Source organism: Petaurus breviceps, unplaced genomic scaffold (genome assembly GCF_028583685.1).
Source record: "Petaurus breviceps papuanus isolate PSGF00001 unplaced genomic scaffold, PetGlider_PUasm1.0 229, whole genome shotgun sequence".
Classification (NCBI taxonomy): domain Eukaryota; kingdom Metazoa; phylum Chordata; class Mammalia; order Diprotodontia; family Petauridae; genus Petaurus; species Petaurus breviceps.
Genome location: NW_027185903.1, coordinates 14509953 through 14534277, shown reverse-complemented (window position 1 = coordinate 14534277; position 24325 = coordinate 14509953). Strand labels below are relative to the sequence as shown.

Below are 24325 nucleotides of genomic sequence, written 5' to 3'. Positions count from 1 at the left end.
TGTGTGTGTGTGTGTGTGTGTGTGTGTGTGTGTGTGTGTGTGTGTGTGTGTGTTAACTGTTTGAGGCCGGATCTGAATTCAGTTCCTTCTGACTCCAGGGCCAGTGCTTTACTCACTGTGCCATTTAGCTGCCCCGTTAACATTTGTTTTTAAAATTTTGGGTTCCAAATTCTCTCTCTCTCCTTTCTCCTCCTTAAGAAGACAAGCAAATTGATATAGATTATACATCTGCAGTCATGCAAAACATATTTGCATATTAGACATATCCAAGAAAACAAACAAAAAAAAAACTCCCAAGAAAAATAACGAAAATAGAAAAAGTATGCTTTGATCTACATTCAGTCTCCATCAGTTCTTTCTCTTGAAGTGGATAGCATTTTTCATTGTAAGTCCTTTGGAATTATCTTCGAGAATTGTTTTGTCAGAATAGATAAGTCTTTTATACACGATTACCATTATAATTTTGCTGTTACTGTATACAGTGCTCTCCTGGTTCTGCTGGCTTCATTTTGCATCAGTTCATTGGGTATTTCCAGGTTTATCTAAAATCCAGCTTGTCATTTCTTACAGCACAATAGTATTCCATCACAGTCTTTTCAGCCATTCCCCCAATTGATTGGACATTCCCTCAATTTCCAATTCCTTGCCACCACAAAAAGAGCTATTACAAATATTTTTTGTGCATATAGGTCCCTCCCCCCCTCTCACACACACACACTCACACTCATACTCATACTCTCACTCTTTTTTTGGAAGGGTCTCTGCGATACGGACTTAGTAGTGGTGGTATTGCTGGGTCAAATGGTATGATGGTATACACAGTTTTATGACCTTTTGGGCCATTCTTATTGTATAATCAGCAATACAACTTGGATATTAACAGACAATTCATTTCAAAAAAACATTTTTAAATGACTAACATATTAGACAGGAGCTAGGGAGATAAAGACAAAAATATGGTACAGTCCTTGACCTCTTATCTTGCAATCTAGTATGGGCAACAAGATGCATACAAATTCTGTAAGGGAAATAATTCATAAGAGCACATTTAGTTCTGGTATAAAGTGCAAGGAATGAGCTAAGAAAAGAAAAAATTACTTCTCACTAGGGGAAATCATGAAAAGATTTGTTAAATGTCGCACATTAGAACTGAACTTTGAAAGATGGGAAGGATTTCAACAGGTCTAGACGGGGCAAAGGATGGAAGAGAAATTGGGGAGATAATCTCATTTCCTTTCCTTCTCTCTCATATTTTGTTATTCTCTCTCATATTTATTTTTATTAAACAAGAAACTTTTTTATCTCCTAGTTTGTAGATAAGGAACGATGGATGCTGTGTTAGGGAAACCAAGGTGAAAAACTAGCACTAGCCTTGTCGAAACTCAGCCTATGTGCACTTCATCTGGAAGGAAGACAAGTACATTAGGGGAGCTCAGACAAGAGTGGCGTAATCATTTTAAGAAGGTTGAACTATGAAAGGTTTTATTGAAGAGTTAATGAAAAGGTAATGAAAGGTTCAGAAGAAAGAGTTAAAGGGAGGCCATTTGAGATCACAATAAATGCACACAGTGAGAGGGAATTAGGAATAAAACAAGATGGGAGAGCAGGAAGGAGTCTAGCTTTGGTGAAATGTAGAGTGTTTTGAGAGTAGTAATGTGTAATAAAACCTGGAAGAGTAAGTTGAGGTCAGATTTGCTTTGAATGCCAAGTTAAAGAGTTTGTATTGCATTGGTAGGGAATATGGAACTGTTAAAAATTTGGGCACTTTTTTGTTTTTTTTTTTGTTGTTGTTGTTTGAAATTTTGTTCAGATCACATACATTAGGAAAAATTACCTTGAGTGTGTTTCAGTGGTGGTTTAAAATATACTCCTCCACAGCAGTTTTTAAAATACACAGAAAATATCATTGAACATTATTTAAATCAGTTAATATTGATTTTGTCTCTTCTCCCCTAATTTTTGCAAGTAATTAAGCCTCATTTTAATCATAATTTCAATTGTGGAACTGAAATTAGTTGCAGTAAGAATTAAACATCTTTTATGTGGAATAAGCATAGCACTGGAATGAGAGATTTGGAAATAGTAGAGACAGTTCCTGATTAAAAAGGTTGGAGAAGGGACGGGGCACATACATGCTCATACAGAGGCAGTACAGATTGTAAAGCTAACTTAAGTTTTGTTTTGTTTTTGAAATACGGATCTCTTTCAGAATTCTTTATGTAAAGTCAAATTTGTGTAATGGTAACTTACATAGAACAAGACCTGTCTGTATATGCAAATAAGAGTATAGTCTATATTTGTAATGTGTATATAAAAAATGCAGCAGATCTGCCAGGGTAACTATACTATTTTAACTTTATCCCCTTTTGCAATAGAACTACCACAATGAGACTGAAATGACGCTTAAGAAAGTAATCCGGCTGAGGCGCAGGACCAGAGCACACAAAAACATTTCTTAGTAGAGGCAACATAAGCAAAAAAATGTTGAGGAATCAGTTTTCAGGATGTCCAAAAAGCAGGAAAGAAACCAAATAATTGGGAAAAAAAAGTCTTATTACCAGAGGACATCAATAATTAACTATCCACCCATGTTCTTACTATAAAAACCTTGAGGACAATCTACACACTTTTTTTTTTCTTTTTGGAGGGCAATTGGGGTTAAGTAACTTGCCCAAGGTTACATGGCTAGTTTTTTTGTGTGAGTGTTAAGTGTCTGAGGCCAGAACCAAACTTGGGTCCTCCTGACTCCAGGGCTGGTGGTGCTTTACTCACTGTGCCACCTAGCCGCCCCCCCCCCCCAATCTACACACATTTTAAGAGTACTCACAAGGAACTTTTGAGGCCATTGAATCCACCCCCACCCTCCAATTTCTCAGATGAGAACATTAAAACCCAAGGAAGTTAAATAAATTGCCCAAGATAATTCAAGCAATAAATGGTAGAATATATCTTCAATGAAACAATGATAAGAAAACAGAAAGACTTTTGCCAAAAATTTTCTTCAGCCAGCCATATTTTTTATAATTGTAAAAAGGAGTGAAAGGTGTAGGAGGTATAAGATCATGTTGCATTCATTGTTTGCTGAGCATAAAAAAAAGAAATTGACTTAGTAAATCGAAACTAATCCTTAAGAGTGCTCTTCAAAAAAGGATCTTTCCTGTTACTGGCATATACAGTTGCTTGGTAGATGCAGAGACAAATTGATAGCCTTGGTTCATTGATCCTCCAGTTATCAGTTATTATCATGAAACAAAGGGATGCTTACTCACTATTGTTATGGAAGATGTCATACATATAGTCCAAATAGAAGGATTATCCCTTCCAAATTGTGAGGTCATTCAGATATTCCTTGATTATGAGTGACAATGCTGATTATATAAAATTTCATACTACTAGAGTGACTCTTTAGTGAAATAAATGACCACTCAGAAGATCAGCTTGTGAAACCACACAGGAAAAACTTGCAAGATGAAAAATACCATTGTTCAGACTATGGGCAACCCATTGAGTTAGTTCATTAATACATGTACCTTGGACAGACACTGCACACAATGAGCAAGACACAGAATTGATTAGGATGAAGCAAGTAGACCAAATTGGATATGAAAAATGTCACCACACTTTTACTGATCCCAGATTGCTGCCTCACACTCAACTCCATCTTCTTACATTATTGTCCTGATGATACTGTCCATCTTCAAATCATACATCATTAGAGCCTGCAAAGAATGAGAATTACTAGTCACCCAATAGGTGGTAGAGATATATGCAAACTGATAGTATATAAGCTACAACATATTAGCAACATATATAATTTCAAAATGTACATCTGGAATAGGAGGTGGGTCATGTAATAAAAAGAGCTGATAAATGAACAGCTTAAATACTATATTATATCTGTGGATCACAGTCTTCCTGGTAGAAGACAGATTAGAAGGGTTTGAGGAATGGCCCTCCACATTCCAGGTTATTTGAGAACAATGATGAAGAGCTTCTAAAAACAAACAAACCAAAACAAATATGGTGCTTCTTTGTGAAAAGAAGTAAAAAAAGATCTGATGAAGGCGAGGGGAATTCTTCCCTATGTTAGAAGCTTGTGAATAGAAGAATCTCACCTAGAAGAACTATAAAAAAGTTAAAGCCAAGATATTCCCTTCTGGGTCCCCTCCAAAAAAATGAAATTTAGGGAGATCTGTTTAAAGAGGTAGTTGCACATTCTCAGAAAGAAACATCTGCTTGTCCTACAAGGAATGGTAAAGTAAATGTACAAATGCTTTCAGGTGAAAGATAATCCCATAAAGCTCAGTTGTTGGTGATTCCTTACTGAGGAGTTCTGAGACAGCTGTTGGTCTAATAACAATAGAGAGGTATGTTATTTTCCTTGGACACAAGATGGTGCAGCAGATAGAGTGCTATGCCTGGAGTTAGAAAAACTCATCCTCCTGAATTAAGATCTGGCCTTCAGACACTTACTGGGATGTTCAACCATGGAAGACTAGTCATGAAATCTGGTAACTTATAAGGACATAAATGACCCTGCCAGTTAAAAAAAAACAACCAACAACCAATCTAGAAGACACTGACAAAGATCACAAAGTTTTAAGAAAAAAACTGAATGCTAGAGGAGTTTATTTTTTTCATCACTGTTGCCTATCAAAGCCAATGGATGCTGAAAAAAAGAGCAGATTTGGAAACTAAACATCCGGTTAAGACAGTATTATTTGAGAAAAAACTATATTTTTAAACCACAGTTTAAAATACAGAAATGACAGCCTCTTGGCTAGGGATGCAGTAATGCAAGGAGGGCTGGTAAAAATATATTTGTTTTGAGTCTTTCATACCTAAAAGAAAAGAGGAAGAAAATTATCTGTGTACCATATAAAGAGACCACTGTTAGCATAAAGAATAACAATTGAGATGAAGTTCACAGAAAAACAAAAATAGAAAGGAACTAATAGTAAAAACCAAAGGCCTCCCAGAAACACTGCCCTACCAGGATTTATGAGTTTATATTAGAGACTAGAGAAGAAGAATGTTTAATAACTAAATTTAGGGTGAATTTATTGAAATATAGTAACAACTCTTTTATATCGCATTCTCCATCCCTGGTCTCTAATATAACCTTATAATTCTAGGAAAAGCATTCTGTTTTTGAATAGCGTATGAAGTTAAAGTCCTCAAAGTAAACAAAAATTCTCCCTTTTGCTTATAAGCACAGATACTTATATTATTTTTCAAATCAAAGAAAACTTTGTCTGGAAAGGATAGTATAGCTCTTTCATAAGGAAATATCTCCATCTTGTGGACATTTTAGCTTATTGATGCTGAAAAATGTTCCAAGTTTGCAGCTATAGGATCCTACACTGGAAAGGGCTTTCGATGTCTTACCTTCCAATCCCTTTATTTTACAGGGAAAGAAACTGAAGCCCTTATAAGTTAGGACTTATTAAGGTATTACTGAGCCTACATTCTCTGATTCCAAATCCACCATTCTCCCCATTTTATTATGCGGCCTCCCATGGTATTACATATAAAGAAGTTTTAAATTAATCAGATACTTCAGCTAAGATAATCCATTCTTTTTTTTTTTTTTACTTTTTGGAGGGCAGTTGGGGTTAAGTGACTTGCCCAAGGTTACACGGCTAGTGTGTGTGTGTGTGTGTGTGTGTGTGTGTGTGTGTGTGTGTGTGTTAAGTGTCTGAGGCCGGATTTGAACTCAGGTCCTCCTGACTTTAGGGCTGGTGCTCTATTCAATGCACCACCTAACCGCCCCTAGATAATCCATTCTTTGGTTGTCCTAGTTAACTCAAATGCTACCCAAGAAATGATAAAAGATAAGTTATAGCTGACGGGCATACATTCTTAGTGGACAGAATCCATAATAATACTAAGAGTTAGGGAACTCTCCATTGTACTTTCTAGACACAGAAAACAGTCTCCTACTTTCTCCATCTTGACTCTTTGATGAACCATTTCAGCTCTGCACTGTCCTTTTCTCCTGTGTCTCTTACCCTTCATATCATCCAGAGTGTCCTGCCAGGCCTCAGCTTTGGCTCACCCCCATTATCTCCTCCTTTGCTTTCCTGTATACATACTACTGTATTAAGGTGGAGGAAAATCCCATTCTGACTGAGTCTGCTACAAATTTGTTGTATAACCCTAACTGAGCCCTCATTACTGCTAGGTAATCCTTCCACATTTCCCTTATTAACTCATCAGTCTATTCTCCATAGCAGCTCTTCCACACATTCCATGGCTCCCTCACTTCAGTTGACAGCCCTGTGTCATATTATAATGAAAAAATTCAGACTATTCACCAAGATTCCCACTTCTCTCCTCTTCATCTTCTATCAGGTGCCTTTTGCCAGCACCTTCTCCTTCCTCCCTACCTAGTGAATAGGTGGTCTTATTCATTGCCAAGACAAACTAGCATGAATGATCTCACTCTATCCTGCCTCTTCTAACAAACTGCATCCTCCCCATACCCCCATTATCCCTGCTCTCTCACTTCTCTTTAATCTTTCCCTGTCTATTGGATACAAATATGCCCATGTCTTCCATATCCTCAAAAAATACTCACTTAATCTTTTGCTATCATCCCATATCTCTTTTGCCTTTTGTGGCTGAACTTGAGAAGGCCACCTACAAAGGGTACTTTCATAGTTTACTCCCCTTTCTATCTCTTCTGAGCTCCGCAGTCCTTCCAACCTCATTGTTTCACCAGAATTACTCTCTTTAGAAGTACCAATGATCTCTTAATTGCCAAATCCAATGGCCTTTCCTCCTCCTTCACTCTTGACCTCTCTGCAGCCTTTGACACTGCCATTCACCCTCTTCTCAATACTCTCTTCTCTGGGATTTTTGGACACCACTCTGAGTTGGGCTTTTTCTTTTTTTTTTTTTTTTAAATAATTGGGGTTAAGTAATTTGCTCAAGGTTACATGGCCTTTCTGGGTCTGGTGCTGAGTGTCTGAGCCCGGGATTCGATCTCCAGGTCATCCCAACACTGGAGCCTGTGCTCTTACTCGCTGAGCCACCTGGCCGCCCCTAAGCAATTGGGGTTAAGTAACTTGCTCAAGGTTGCACGGCCAGGTGTTTCTGGGTGGGTGCTAAGTGTCTGAGCCCGGATTCGATCCCAGGTCATCCCAACTGTGGGGCCGGTGCTCTTACACGCTGTGCTACCTGGCCGCCCCTGTCTGACCACTTCTTAAGCTTCTTTGCTAGATCTTCATCCAGGTCATACCCACTAACCATAGGTGTCCCACAGAGATTTTTCCTGGACCTCTTTCCCTCTATACTATTTCATTTGGTGATCTCAGTGGTTCCTCTGGATTTAATTATTACTTCTATGTTGATAGTTCTCAAATCTTTTTATTCAGTCCTAATCTCTCTACTAACCTTCAGACTTACAACTCCATCTTTGTTTCAGTCATCTCAAACTGGATCTTAAACTAAGCATAGCCACAGCTGAACTCATTATCTTTTCCCCTAAACCCTTCTCTCTGCGAATTTCTCTGTTGAAAGCATCACCATTTCCCTAACACACACACACACACACACACACACACACACCTTTTATAGTATCTCCAGAATATGCTCCCTTCTCTTCTCTGCTACCACCAGCCTGGTGAAAGCCATTATTTCTCACTCCTGGTCAGTTATATTAGCCTCCACTCGCTATGAGTTTCCCCACTCCAGTCCGTCTTTCATTTGGCTAGAGAAATGATTTTTGCTAAAGAATAGGTCTGACCATGTCACCTCCCTCCCCCCCACTCAATAAACTACATTGACTTCATAACACCTCCCTGATGCAATATAAAATCCTCTGTTTTGCATTCAAAGACTTTCATAACCTAGCTTTCCATTATCTCTCCTTTCCAGTCTTACTTCCCAACACATATTCTTTTATCTACTGTCCCTGGCCTCCACAAACAAGTTGCTACATCTTCTAGCTCTGGGTATTCTCCCTGGCTGGAATGTTCTCCCTCCTCAACTCCAACTGCTGACCTTCCCGCCCCAGTTTCCTTTAAGTCCCCATTAAAATCCCACCTTCTATAGGAAACATTTCCCAGTCCTTAATTCCCAGTGCCTTCTCTATGTTAATTACCTGCATATAGCTTATTCATATTTGTTTGCTTGTTGTCACCCCAATTTGATTTTGAGTTCCTTGAGGGAAAGGACTGTCTTTTCCCTTTGTATCCCCAGTGCTTGGCAGAGTTCCTGACACATAGTAGAACCTTAATAAATGCTTATTGATTGACTGGTCTAGAATCATGAACTGGTGGAGTTTGTGGAAGGTTGTAAATTGAAATGCTGAAAAGTATCTGATCATGGAATCCATGGTCCAGGAAGGAGGTCAGTATTTCCAGATTGAAGATGTAAGTAAAGTATAAGATTGTAACAGAGGTTAAAGAATTTGGGAGGGAACAGTACTAAAGAGGCAACAGATAAGGAGACTGAAGTCCTAGGAAGAATGTTGAATTGTAGAAAAAATAGGTTGTTTGTAAATGGGCAGCTGGGTTATTCAGTGTTTAGAGTGCCAGGCCTAGAGTCAGGAAGATTCATCTCCCCAAGTTCAAATCTGGCCTCAGATACTTACTAGCTATGTGATCCTGGGCAAGTCACTTAACCCTGTTTGCTTCAATTTCTTACCTATAAAATGAACTGGAGAAGGAAATGGCAAATCCTCGAATATCTTTGCCAATTAAACCCCAAGTATGGTCATAGTCAGATACTACTGAAGAATGACCGAACAACAACATATTTGTAAATGGTATAGAGTTTAGATAGAGATCAAATATCATTGTGGATGGGCATTAATGAGATGAAAGTATCTGAAGAAAGTGTCTTAAGGTGGATACTGAAGTCAGCAAAGATGCTGACAGTATACTCAGTGGACAGGGATAACATAAGCCAGATATCAAAATCTTAGGCCTACTGGGAGATAAAAAATGTTTCTGACAGGTAATATAGACAGCAGAAGCAATGATTGTAAGGAGAATGGTAAAGAGATAATGTTTGGGACAGCTAAGTGGCACAGTGTATAAAGCACCAACCCTGGAGTCTAGAGGACCTGAGTTCAAATCTGGCCTCAGACACTTAACACTTACTAGCCATGTGACCTTGGGCAAATCACTTAACCCCAGTTGCCCTGCCTTCCCCCACTCCAAAAAGCCAAAAAAAAAAAAAAAGAGAGAGAGAGAGAGATAATGTGCATTCCAAGTAACAAAAAATTTAAGAGGGGATAGTAGTTTATTAGTTGGGAAATGAAGCTGTGGGATTAGAAGGCTTTTCCCAGTAATTTTTTTCATTGAATTAGGAATATGGTAGAAGTAGAGATGTCTTTTCCAAAAAGCCAGACTTCTGCTAAGATGAATAAATATTATTAAAAGCCTCTGTGCTTTTGTTACAAAGGGATGACTCACCTTGATAGAGGATAGAGAAGAGATGTAGTCATAAATGAAGCTAATGTAAAAGAACAAGACAGCAAAAAAAAAAATCATGGCCTGTGCAGAGCACTGTGTTAGGTGCTAGGATCGATGCAAAGTTTAGATTAAGATGTTATATTTCTTCACATAGGCAACAGTCTAAGTATGTGGGGCAAGGACTTAAACACAGCTAACTAGGATATGAAATATTAGGTAAGTGCATTCAATTGGTAGCAGAAGTGTAGTGAAAACAAATTAATAAAAATGTGATTAAGAAAGAAAAAAAAAGTCAGGCCTGGGAAGGAAGATTCAGGGATTCTCTCAACCAGCTAGCATTTGTTAAAGTGCCCACAAGGTGCCAGCCACTCTGTTAGGTGTTAGAGATACAGACACGAAGAATAAACTTCACAAAAAGACTAGATTCTCATGGGGAAGAAAACGAGGGTATATGCAACCATATACAGAATGTTCATAAAGAGAATAAATACTTCGTAGCTAAAGGCAATGTAATTTGAGAGTTGAGGGAATCAGAAAAGACTTTTTAGTAGAACGCAGTGCTTGAGCTGAATCTTTTTTGACAAAAAGATGGGCTATATGAAGAAGGAAGTGTGTTTTAGATATGGAAGAAGGCTAGTGCAAAAACACAGGAAGAAGAGATGTTATACGTGAGGGAGGTACAGAGAGACTAATTTGAATAAATTACACACTACTATGAGGAAAATGACAACCGAGATTGGAAAGATAGTTTAGAACAAGTTTATGAAGTATTTTAAAAGCTAAACATAAGGAGCTTATCTTTTATCTGAAGAGTTAAAAGAAAAGCAAGAGATTAATTAAGACCCTGTAGGAGTAACTTGGAAAGTGGTAACATTGGCCAAACTAAGATGCTACTATGTGAGTAAGTAGTCACATATGAAAGGTGTTGTAGAGGTAGAAGCAAGATTGTACATCTGGCTGAATATGTGAAATAAATGACTGAAGAGTTAAGAATAATGCCAAGATAATTAATTTGGGAGAGAAGAATGTCAATGTTTTTGACGGAAATACAAAAATTTATAAGAGGGATGAGCTGTGGAAGAAAATTGTATTTACGTCTAGCCATCCTTGAAATATGTAATTGATCCAATAGGTAAATGATGTGGAGGAGAGACTCAGTCTGACTGTATACATCTGGGAGTTTTCAGCATAAATATAGTAGTTAAACCCATGGGACCTGATGAGTTCACCATCAGAAAGTGAAGAGTAGTAGACAGAACCTGGAGGAAATGCCCACACTTGCATCGCATTGCCTGGATGGTAAATCAGCAAAGAAGACTAGGAAGGAACTATTAGTCATTTTAGGAGGAGAATCGGGAAAGAGTAGAGTCATGAAAGACCAGAGAGAAGAAAGAGTATCCAGGGACAGAGTGTAAACAGTTTCAAATGCAGCAGGTAGGTTGAAAATTAGGACTGAAAAATGATTATCAGATCTGGCGATTAAGAGATCATTGATAACTTTGAAGATAACAGTTTCAATCAAATGATCATATGCAGATTATTCAGGGTTGAAGAGTGAGAGGAGAGAAGCTGGGAAGGCTTTTTCAATGATTTTGAAAAAGGAAGGAGAGACACAAGACAGTAATTTGAGGGGTAAGATAGGGTCTAGTAAAATTATTTCCTTTTTTTTTTATCTGATTTTCCCCCTCTGCCCACCCTTACCTGAAAGAAGGCAGCAGGGAAGTAGAAAGGGGGCCTGAACTGGATCTTTGAAAGAAAGGAAAGAGTTGGAAAGGTAAAAGTATTAGGTGAGGGGTGATATAGAAATGGGAGATGGCAGGATCAGATCAAATTAACTCATTTAGGAGTAATATTTAATTTTATCATATTACATATACTACTTCTTCATAAAACCCTATAGGGGCTGGTGATATTATTCCCATTTTACAGATGAAGGAAATTGATTCAGAAGTTTGTTAACTTGCCTGAGGTTACAGAGTTAGCAGATATCGTGAGGGGAATGATATAATGAACAGGCAAGAGGTAAGGTAAGCTTGAGCTAGGGTGGTGGTAGTAGGGGTGGAACAGAGAGCAAATATGAGATAAATTGCCGAGATAAAATGAGTTCCTTCTCATACGTGCACATACCACTCAATACTACCACCAGTAATAATATGAGCATAGGAAATATTTGTTTTGGAGGGGACACATACATGGGTGGGGAGAAGCAGTCAGTTATTTTCTTGCCTCCTGCCCACTGTCACCAGCAAATACATTTCCCTTCCCCACCTCATATACAAACATCTTTCTCGTTTTGAAAAGGGTAGTAATATCTCTTGAGAATTTAAAAGTACAGCCTCTTTCAGTGAGGAAAAAAACACCTATACCAACATTGTACAAGAACACAGGATTGTTGAGCTCTAGAATAAGCAAATAAAATGGAATTTAGAGGAGTTTTGCCTTAAGTAGACAGCAGACAGAAATACCATTACAGAAGTATATAGTTTGGTATGAGGCTTCTGGTAAAGTAAAGGTAATAGCAGAGATGAGAAGTTTGGGGCCAAGAATAATAAATAGGGAGGACAGATAAGGAAAATACTATGTTGGATAATGTAACTGGGATATATTTTTAGAAATGTGTAAAAGGTAAATAAATATTGAAGCAATTAAGATCTTTGTATGTTGTAGCAAAGTTAGAGAGAGAAGTGGCTCAGGCATTTTGAGAGATGTATAGAGGAAAAAAGGGCAGTGAAAATAAGGGGATATGTACCATTGAGGAGAGTCAAATATAATGTATGTAATGTATTCACCTTAGCCATTGATAAAAGCTTAGACCCAACATATGAAAAGACTGACGTTGGAGACTTTCTTTTAAACTTTCAGCCCTTCTCACTGTTTAGCATTCTAAATGATTGCAAGTACAGCAACTACCCAACTGTAACCCAAGAGGTGAACAGCAGCAAATGGGGATTTCAAAAGGGAGATGAATTGAAAATTGGGATGTGACCCTTTTATTAAATAAGAATTGACTTTTTTAGTGTAGATACATGTTTATGTTAAACATGTTCTCAAAGTTGGTTCTGGAAATAGATACATTCCAGATGATTATGCTATATTGTAAACCTAATATATCATTTCTTTTGTTTAGTGGTAGAAGATGATGAAGATGATTTTCCTACAACTCGTACCGATGGGGATTTATTGCATAATACAAATGGCAATAAAGAAAAGTGTAAGTAATGCAAATTTGTCAACAGAGTAAAAATTTTTCTTTGATAAGGAACTTGGTGTATTTGGTGCTTCAGTTCATCCGTGAACAAACATGAAATGTTTGCTGGAGATACATACAACAGTGAAATAGTCTAACCCTTAAGGAGCTTACATGTCAGAGAAAACATGTATAAGTACAAATATATATTTTTTAATATAAAATAAATTGCAAGATAATTTATGGGGGGGGGGAAGCACTAGCAGCTTGAAAGATCAAAAAAGTTTTTATGAGGTGAGATGTATAGGGGACAGGAGATAAAATGTCATGTATAAGGAATAGTAAGAATGCAGTTTAGCTGGAGTGAGTAAAGAGGAGGAATGAATAATACTGGAAAGGCAGGTTGGAGCCAAGTGGTTTGAAGGGTTTTAAATGCCAAACAAGGAGTTGATATTTGATCCTTGAGGTATAAGCCACTGTAATTGATTGAACAGGAGACTGACACCCTCAAATTTCTGCTTTAGGATTATCACTTTGATAGCTATGTGGAAGATGAATCTCTCGAGGCAGAGAGGTAACTTTTGTACTAGTTTAGGCATTTTTTTTAGTTAATAGAAATTAATTTCCACCCTACCATGGATGGAGGTGAGGGTGGGGGGAGCAAATTCATTGTAATATTCATAGTTAAGCAAAACAAACTCCTTGGATGGCCATGTCCATTCTGCACTCTGAATTCATTGCCTCTCTGTCAGGTGGAAAGGGTGCCTCATCATCAGTTTTCTGGAGTCATAGATGGTCGTCATTCCAAGTCTTATTGCTTACAGTGTTATCATTATTGTATAAATTATTTTCCTGGTTCTGCTCATTTTATTCTTCAGTTTATGTAAATCTTCAAATTTGTTCATTTTTATAATAATGATGTCATAATACAACTTGTTGTAGTTCATCTTACTTCACTCTGCATCAGTCCATACAAATCTTTTCATATCTCTTTGAAATCTTCTGTCTGTTTCTTATAGCACAGTAGTGTTCCATCATATTCATATACCACAGTTTCTTCAGCCATTTCCAGTTGATGAACTTCCTCAGTTTCCAGTTTTTCACCACCATGAAAAACTCCTATAATTTGGTTGATTGATTACATTTAGGACTTTTTCCTCTTTCTTTTGTCTCCTTTGGTTATTAGCCTAGCAGTAGTATATCTGAGTGAAAGATCATGTACTGTTCAGTAGATAGCTAGTTCCAAATTGCTTTCTGTGGTGGACGTACCCATCCATCGCTCTTCAGCAGTGCGTCTTTGTGCCTGCTTTCCACAGCTTCTCTCAACATTTGTCATTTGACATTTTTGTCATCTTTTCCAATCTAATAGGTGTGAGATGGAACCTCAGAACTGTTTTAATTACAGACAAATGTTGAACCATCTTCAATTGTATTTTTCTTCTTAAAAGACTGTAATATTAAATGTTCAATTATGAGAATTGAAATTCAGCTTCATATAAGATTTGGAATACTTCTCTTTTGCATATGGTATTTTGGGCTTTTCTCAATGTGGGTAATTCATATTTACAGAGTACTTTAACACTTTCAGAACATTTTCTTCATAACAACCTTATGAGGTAGCTTTTAGTTTTAGTTTTTGAACTTTTATTTCATGGCTGTAAGAAACTCCTGAAATAAGAGAATGTTAATTTCAGGGTTTTTTTTCCATTTCTCTTACCCCTTTTTTACTACTTAATAATTTTGAAAACTTGATCAAGTGATTTCATTTTTCTGGAAATTTCTTGCTTCGTCTACAAAATACAAATAATTATGCTTTTATGCATGCCTGAAGGCAAAGGACTAAAAAGGTGATCACATGCACATGAAATCCTTCCTAGCATGCAATTATATGGGAGTTCTTATTATCAGAGACAGAGCCTTCTAGTCACTTTCGATAGGCTACACTGGAAACAGCTCTTCAAAACCAGTGACTTAAAGTGGCACAACCAGAAGTTGTGGAAACGGGGCAGCTAAGTGGCACAGTGGATAAAGCGCCAGTCTTGGAGTCAGGAGGACCTGAGTTCAAGCTGTGTGACCCTGGGCAAGTCACTTAATCCTGACTGCCTCAAAAAAAAAAGTTGTGGTAACAATCTTCTTTTCCTTGAAGCCACCTTTACCATGAATAGGGCAAAGGTTCTTAATACTTTGCTATTAGCAGAGTATGAAATCCGTAATGTCTCAAACGACAATTGGCATCATTTCTTACTTTAAAAAGGGAATGGGGGTGTTCTGTCTTCAGAATCCTTGATTTTCTATATAACATGTAATTTGAATTAGTCTTAAGCAGAGTGAATATATTAATAACTAGCCACAGTTAAGAATTTCTTGTCTGTTTTTCATATATGGATATTTTTAGCCTCAGATCCATATTTTTCTAGGTGTTTGAAATTTTAAAAATGTTTTCCATGTTTTTAAAAGATCAGAGTTAGCTGGAAGATTTTTAATTTTAAATGGTTCTCTTTTATTTACTAATGGCAATATTATGTTTTCAAAATAGTCTCCTCTCCCTCATTCTTCATGGCAACTATATAGCAAAATATACTCTATCCCTTTCCCAAAGGAAATTAAAAGAATATTTTTTTACCCTCACCTTCAATGAATTAAAAAATATGCTGAGGAAAAGGTATTTACTCTTTGGAAGTTTGGTTTGAACTCCCTCCTGGAGAGGGATAAAATTCAACAATGCAGAGCATAAAGCACTTGTGGAACATAAAAATCAAAATAACAGAATAAAGGAAAAGTCATGGAAGTTTAGAGATGATCTTGTCTATCCATAAAGTTTTAGGTTAGTTAACTTAATTACAGAAGTCAAGCAGACTTATTTCTTTGTAATTTTCTTTTGTCTCTAAGCTAATCTAAAGGGTATAGTTTCTGTGTGTTTAATAATCTGTAATACTCTTGTGTTTAAGTTCTTTTCAGTAAACATTTGTTAAGAACCCAATGTGCATAGAAGTGTGCTAAGAAGGGAAAAAACATTGATAGTTTAAATAACATGGTCCTGACTTGTACAGATCTCGGGGGAGACGCTTAGCTTATGAAAGTATAATTGCTTTTTATAAAAGAGGTATACCAAAATATTTCTGGAGCACTTTCCAACGCTATACAAGTTCTGTAATTGTTCATACTGGCAAATTATTACCAACATAGAGCCAGTACTTTAACTTCATTTGTCCTGAAATCATTTTTCCTAGATAAAGTTTGAAAAACAAATATATAAAATTAAAATCTGTAATATGAGACTTTGTAAATTATTTTAACACAGGAAAGAGTGACAGCCTAAAAAACTGTTAGGCCACAAGGTGTAATCTTGCTCAGCAAATGGGAAGGGCATTGTTTGAGAGTTGAACTATTGCTATATTTTTTAAGAGGGAATGATTAAGGACTAAATACGTTTAATAATGATATTTGATATTTGGGCTGCATGAAGTTATAAGATTCACTTGAAGAATTCTTTATTTAAATTATAAAGCTAGTGGCATGAAATCATTTGATAAGCATTAAATTTAAGCCTAATTTGGTATGTTAAATAAATTTTATAAGTTTTAAAAAGCACTGAATATCCACTTAAAACCTTCATATCACCTTATTTGGCACTATTGCTACCTTCAGAGATGCTCTTTTAAAAAAATCCTGCATTGCTTAAAATGTTTAAGGTAGTTCTTGTCATAATTAGGTGCCACTGTAAGCTGGCAGACTGTTCTTGTTAAAGTCTTTCTCCTCCCACCTCCCACATGATTCCCTGAGTGCAGAGTATGCAGCACAGCCAGTAGATATCAGGAAATAAAACCCAGCAAAATGAAACTGGACAGATATATTCTGGCTTGATCCTCTTTACTCACAGCCTATAGATACTAAAGGGCAAAATGTTGGCTGTCGGGAGGAAAAATACAGTCCCAGGCCATTACTGATATACGCCTGTTGGATCTCATAAAGTTTTCTAAAGATGCATTATACAAGAGAACTTTTTCTTCTTCAAAAGACTGTTGTTGACTGAAGTGTCTTTTTCAGTATTTCCACATGTGACACCCAAAGGAATTAATGGCATAGACTTTAAAGGGGAAGCGATTACATTTAAAGCAACTACTGCTGGAATACTTGCTACACTTTCTCATTGTATTGAACTCATGGTAAAACGTGAGGACAGCTGGCAAAAGAGACTGGATAAGGTAAGCCTAGTTTTTCTATTCCTTTAAAAAAACTTCAAAATCCAATATAATTTGATATTTTGATTAAAATAATATTTAAGTTAAACTGACATCAGTAGCATCTGAAAGAAGTTTGAGTTTGACCTAAGCGATATATGGTTTTCTTTGTTGAAATTTTCAATATTAAAAAATCTGAAGTACAAGAGGTTAAATAAAGATATTCTTTAGGAAAAAAACCCCAAAAAGCTTAGTTTTAATGAAAGTTTTCTGACAGTAGGTAAATTTTATGTGTCAGGTACAAGCACTGGGCATGCAAAGAAAGGCACAAGACAGTCCTTGTTCTTGTAGGGAAGGAGAAAGGACTAAACATTTAGAGAGCACCTGCTAAGTATCTGTCACTGTGGTGAGCAATTTGCAATTATTATTTTATTTGATCCTCAAAACAGCCCTGCAAGGTTGGTGCTGTTACTATTCCCATTTTACAGGTTAGGAAACTGAGGCAAACAGTGGTTAAGTGACTTGCTCAGGGTCACTGAGATAGTGGGTGTCTAAGGCTGGATCTTCATCAGGCCTAGAATTCAATCCACTCTACCAGGAGATACCTCGAGCTCACAGTCTAATGAGAAATCAGTATACAAACAACTAAATACAAGAATGCTAATACAATACAACTAAGAAAAAATCAGAAGAGGGGATGCACTAGAAATAGAGGGATTAGGAAATGCTTCTGTGGAAGGTGGGATTCAGAACTGTTACTTCATTATAATAACAGTATTTGTTATCTGTGAAGCATGTTCTCTTGAGGAAAACCATAGTTTTTAAAATTTGGTAATGCTTTTAAATTATGCTTCTTTGAAATTAAAATCATTTGAGTCTGAACACTATGGCACAAAATATTATTGCACTCAGTGACACAATACTTATATGACTTAAAATGTTCCAACTTTTAAAAGCAAAACCTTAGTGCTGTCAGTACTTCTCAGCATTCATATAGAAGTCTTATTTCAGCTATCAGTGTGATGTCACAGAAAATATGCTTTATCTGTTTGTATTGAACTTCTACTTATGTGAATACTTTTGTTTAATGATAATGCTACTGTATTCCTTACTCATGTCTTCTATTTCTAATGTGAAATAGAATGTTCACTGACTTTGTTCAAAGCTGAAATCTCATAGGTTTAGGGTTGTTTTGGGTTTGGAGGGTTTTTGTTTTTTGTTTATTTAACATCTCATGGTTTCATCAGTGTGGTAACTCCTTCTACCTAGCCTGAAATGTATCTGCCTAGAGAGTGTCCTGAACACTGAAAGGTTAAGTGACTCTCTTCCAGTCACACAGTTAATGTGTGTCAGGGGCAGGACTCAGCCCTGAGCCCAGATCGGAGCCACAGTACTATTTCTGCCCAGTGTATGTCATGACGCTGAGCTGTTGTTTTTGTAGTGGTGGTGGTAGACCACAGATGGAATAGGGTTTTGTAATTTACCAATAAATCAGGTTATATTTTGGTTTCTGTAAGGAACATTTTATGATTATCTTTTGTTTTTACACCCATAGTTTGTTTCATCATTTCTTCTGGACAAAAATTGATCATAGCAATTAATTTGTCTACTTTTTTTTTTTTGCTTTTTGGAGGATAGTTGGGGTTAAGTGACTTGCCCAAGGTCACATGGCTAGTTTTTGTGTTGAGTGTCTGAGGCAGGATCCGAACCCAGGTCCTCCTGACTCCAGGGCCGGTGCTCTATTCACTGCGCCACCTAGCCACCACAATTTGTCTGCTTTTTAAAGTTTTTGTTTGTTTATGTTATTATAGTCAGTTTTATTATTCTCCTAGTTTTGCATATTCTGTTCCTTTATCTTCTCAGATAAATCTTAATTTTCATAATAGTTATTTCTTTTAAGCCATTGATTTTTCCATTACATTCATACACCATGGTTTATTGGGATGTTGCTTAATCAGTGAACACCCACTTTATTCCTGTTCTTTCCTACTATAAAAAGTATGTAATGCCATTGAATGATAAACATAATCAATGACATGAACTGACAGCTGTACAGATATGACACTGATTTTGAGGGATGTTCCACAAGTGCTCCAAACTAGGCAAGAGAAGAAAGAGAATTTTAGAATTCTTGACTGTAATTTAGCTGTCTTTCATGGTTACCATAAGTTTCTTTGGTTAACTGCCATCAGAGTCCTCAATAAAACTTTATAAATAAATAATCGACCTTTCTCCATTCTTAGAGCTGAACTTTTTATGCATATCACTGATTGTAGTAAATGCACACACCTACACCCACACCCACAAGCAAAACAAGCCCTTTCAGCCCCAGCCCCTTTGATTCAACTTCAGAATCACATGTTCAGTTTCCCAGATTTGCTTACTCTCGGCTTTTGTCAGCCCTTTCTTGAAATATCTTTGCTATAAATGCTGTATGTCTAATGCTGAAGACTTTACTTCAGTCCTAAAATAGTCTTTCTCTATTTCCATTAGAAAAGAGGTAGCAGGATACATTCTATATTCGGAAGAATGGTCTAAGAATATTTTAAGCATCTAGATTTTGTAATTTAGCTGACTTGAAGAGGGATTGCCATGGTATATAGTAGTACTCTTTATTTGATGTTCTTTCTTAGCTGTAATGGACATTAATAAGTAGAAGAAACCTAAATAGCAACCTAAGAAACTATTCAAAGGCCTCTTTGTTAAGCAAAAGGCACAGATGAAAGGTGTGATGCTATTGATTTTAAGTATCTTATCTCACTAAAAACTGCCAAGTCAGCTCATTGGGTCATAGTTCTCAGTGCGCTTTATTGATACAAAATATTCTTCGAAATAACCTATACTACCAGAAATCAAAAAGAAAAATTTTGAGGAACCATTTTAGACTTGGGGGAGGAGGGAGAAGAAAAAAATTACTAGTGGGTTAAGAAATATTTCTTTAGATTTTGAGGTATAGCTTTTAAAGGTCAGCTCTTTATAACATTATAAAATGTTGATGACCTTGTGCTACTTGACCTATCAATGACTTGCTAAAGGAAATAAAATTGTTAATTTAAATAATTTGTTATCATTTTCATATTTACTCCGTTTATTTGCTAATGGGATATAGGTGTCATTTGTCAAAGAAATACCATTATCTCCTTCTCTTATCTTAGTATGGAGATAAGTAAACATTTTTATTACTGAGTATAAACTTCTAGTTGGAATTAGTAGAAAATTTGAGTCATGGAATAGTTTAAGATTATTTTCGAGTAAATTCAGTAACAAACCAAATGAGTGTTCTAAGAGCTAAGTATAATTGCAGGTATCAGTTGTACTACATATGGAACACAAGTATGAAAGTAAGTACTGAGAGAACCAGATTGTGTGTGTGTGTACATGTGTACGTGTGTACATACGTGCTCGTGCATTTTTTTTACCATTACATTAAAATCTCACAGTTTGGATTAAATGTTGGTAAGGGAAGACTACTCATCTGAATTATTGAATATTTTCAAGAAATTGTTGTTTCTACTATGTATAGTAATACAAAGTAATTTTATTGGCAATTTTTAATCCATATAGACCACCTTTAATTATTAGACACCCATGATTTAAAATTAGTAGGCATAAGTGTGTCACATATTCCTAAACATCATACTACTATCTGTATAGTGAAGGCTTTTTTTCATATATTGTGATGATAAACCTGAGCCAAGGCTGAATTAACCTGTTTGAGTTTATAAAGTTTATAAAGTGTCACTAATCCAAACTTATTCTGGAGGTTATTAACTGTAAGTGATAGGCCACAGTTTTTGTCTTGGTTAAGGACATAAAAGCATAAGAATTGCCATATTAACTTAAATTACTACTTTCTCTCATAATATCCTCTTCCAAAGGATATTATAATAGAAGGAATTTATTTATGGCCCTGTTTGAGAGTATTACTGTACATGTCCTACAATAGCTTAATTATATTCATAATGTGCCATTAAAATAAATTATTACCTAACCTCATTGAAATTTATGTTCTCATTCTGTACCTTCTCTTATGGGAATAAACTGTTGTTTACTACCAATTTTGTAATTGGTAAGTAAAAAATATTTAAGTAAATAAAATATTTTTTTATTTATAAATATATAAGTTAAAAAAAGTAATACCTTTTAATTTGTCATTAGTGTGACTCTTTTAAGCTTCAAATAATAGGCCCTCATTTTAGTATCCTTTAATTTGGTGAGAAACTGCATATATTAATCCTGTTATAGAGCATATATTCTATATAGAGAGAGTATAGTAATACTGCTTATTCTCCTTAAAATACTATGAGTTGGATTAGTTTTTTAAAGACCTTTGGAAGAGGAGGGATATAGTTAATTTATTAAAATCTAGCTTTAACATGTGGTGATTTTCAGTGTTGATTTTGTTTTTTTTTTTTAACTTTTAATAAATCCTGTTGAGAAACTGAGTTGTGTATACCAAGTTTATTAAGTGCTTTATCACCATTGGAGGTAATTCCAGTACTACTCTTTGCCTCAGAGAAGAGGAGCCTCAGGCAGAATACTCTTTGAAGTCCTATCTCCCCTCTGGTAACAAGAGTAATAGGAATAAGCAAGCTACTTGAGTTCTCAGAGCTTTTGTCTCTTCCTTGGTAATAAAATGGAAGTAATATTTGTTCTACCTATTTCACAGGATCAAATGATAAAATTCATTAGGATCAAATGATAAAATATTTATAAAGCTTACTTTAATAATAGAACTTGAATTGTTCTATCAGCCTAAGATGATATTTTCAAAGAAAGAAAAGTATTGCACGATACCTTGAGTCTACCTTGTCTGAGCCTTTTTTAAGACTACTGTCTCTTATATGTGCTCATATTTTAATATGTGTACTGTAGGGTCTGCTTCCTTATTCATTCCAACCATTAATAATCATCTAAATTGTTCTGGCCCTCTCCTAAACCCAGCTCTCTGAGCATCTCTTCCATGGTAACTTTTTCTCACTACTGCAACCCCAGATGTTCTCTTTTCATTGGCCTCTGTGTTATTTCATATCTATTGATTTTGTTTCCACAGATAGATTATGGTATCATTTAGGTCAGGGATTGCTTAGACTTCTTTAAGTCTCAAACGGAATGTCCTATGTATGAAAGAACTCAACAGATGCTTGTGAAGAGAATCAAAATGGTTCTAATCTGAGTAGAGAGAGCATTTATAAGAGATACTGTAAAGGTAGAAACAAGACTTGGCAACAAATTGGATGTGTGGAGTGAATGCAAGAGGAGTCCAGGATGACACTGAGATTACAAGCCTGTGCACTTGGGAGGATGGGAGTTACCTCAGTCATAGGGAAATGTGGAAGCAGGGAGGATTTGGAGGGGAAAGATAATGAGTTTTGTTTTAGATATGTTGAATGTGAGATTGCTATAGCATCCAGTTTTAGATCTCTTAAAGGCAGTTCTGCTTGCTTTGTTATCAGTTTATATCCATATTCATCTTTTCTTGAAGAACAGTAATATTCCCTTATGTGCATGGGCCATTACTTGTTTGGCCATTCCCAAACTAATGGCTGCCTATTTAGATTTGAACAAACTGTATAAATGTATGTCTGACGCATAGTTGAATATTTTAAAAATTATTTATTAGAAACTTGTCATCGATTAAAATTTAAATCTATTCTTAATGATTGAAAATGAATTCCTGACATTGGATAGACTTTTTATTTGACCATTCCTAAGCAGTTTATGTTTTCTGCTTTGTAGTTTGTTTTTTAATATTTTCATAATTTTTACCTCTTCAGAGCACTAAAACCTTGTGTTGTTTCCTTTCTACACACACTAATATGAGTAAATATTTGGGTAGCGATGTATTATTTGTGCACGTACCAGTGTATATCACAGTGGGGAGGAAGGGGAGGGAGAGGAATTGTCCTGTAACCATGAACTTTTTTTCTGCTAAACTGAAAAGTGGTTCTGTAATGGACAATTACTTATGGTTAGCTTTGTGTTCTACATGTTTAGATTTTTGACTCTAGTATTGTAAGAAGTTCAGAATTTTCAGTTAAATACATAAAGATCACTACTTAAGAAACATCAAACCATGTAAAATTTCTCAGAAACATAGTAAGTAAATCATGGTATCTCAGTTAAAACTGAATTTTCTTGTTCAGTGTGCTTTTTTCACCTAAGCAGGGGGAAATTTTTTTCCTTTGTGGTCAGTCATAGATTTATATTTGTTTATGAAAGAACTGAGGTTTGTAAGGAAGCTAGAAATTATTTAGGAGGAAAGAATAATCTCAGTTTTGGGGATGAACTTATTTGGGTTTGATGATTACTTTGATGAAGGTAATAATTGTATTTTTAAACATTATTTTGAAAATCTATATTACTATTACTGTTGATTCATCTTTTGGCAACTTTTGCTGTCCTTGATTCTGTTAGCACTTACTATGTATAGTAGGAGATTCCTTAGATTGAAAATTCTACCCAAAAAGACCATTAACATTTGGAACTTTCTGATGGCGATGAGGCTCTTCCTGTAGTGGGAGAAGTTGAACCATTTCTCAAGGAAAAAGTAGGACACTGTTGGTACTATCATATTACATTTAATAATCACTTTAAAAGAACAAAAACCAAGTGATACATAATAGGGATTCACAGTTTTATACACAGTCCCCTTCTATTCAGTGCATGTTGAAATGTTCATATTTATTAATATTTGTTTTAAAAGAAAATATTACTAGAAAAAAATGCTGTGCAGTAATCAGTATTACCGAGTTGGAAAGCCTAACTTTGGTTTAATATGGTTTTAATTTAAATAACTAATACCTTAATATATATGCAAACTTTTCAGTGTCTTTTTTGTGCTGCTTTCCACAACTGAGAAAAAGTTGAAAATTATTTGATATTCTCCGCTTATACTGATTTTCATGTTACTTAGAAAGCTGATTTTTTAAATTCTGAATATTAGGCAGTTCAGAGAGGTATTCTTGTTCAAAAACTAAAATATTTAAGACTCATCTTTTGCATTAATTTTAGCAGTTGAGCATTCTAATTTGTTAATGTTTATATTTGCTGAGGACATCTTTGGTAGAGAAAGGCAATGTGTTATAACAGAAAGAGTACTGGACTTGAAATCAGGCAAGACCTGGGTTCAAAATCTACTTTTGACACTTAACTGTATGACTTTAGTTAAGTCAATTCCCCCATATGCTATATGGTCAGTAATACACATTTCAAAATGAGTTTTCTATAAGAGAAAGAAAAGAAGGAATGTGCATTTATATAATGCCTACTCTATGCCAGGTACTGTGCTAAGCACTTTTACAAATATCCTCACCACAGTCCTGCAAAGTAGATGCTGTTATCACCATTTTACAGTAGAGAAAACTGAGGCAGACAGAGATTAAGTGACTTGCCCAGGGTCATACAACTAACAAGTGTCTGAGGGTAGATTTAAACTCAGACCTTACTCATTATAGATCCAGTGTTCTATAATTGTGCCACCAAATGCCTAAGATGATATGTATAAATTTAAAACATTTAAGTATTATGTA

The 24325-nt window shown here is 35.8% G+C and overlaps 1 protein-coding gene across 3 annotated transcripts in view; it reads left to right on the top strand.

The window, feature by feature from the left end:
• CERT1 (ceramide transporter 1) overlaps positions 1 to 24325 on the top strand; it is a 173253-nt gene that overhangs the window by 92332 nt on the left and 56596 nt on the right. For all 3 annotated transcript variants that reach the window (XM_069096249.1, XM_069096248.1, XM_069096250.1), the window contains 2 exons: positions 12553 to 12636; positions 16660 to 16817. In XM_069096249.1, the coding sequence (XP_068952350.1) occupies positions 12553 to 12636; positions 16660 to 16817 (242 nt within the window). The remainder of the gene's footprint in view (positions 1 to 12552; positions 12637 to 16659; positions 16818 to 24325) is intronic.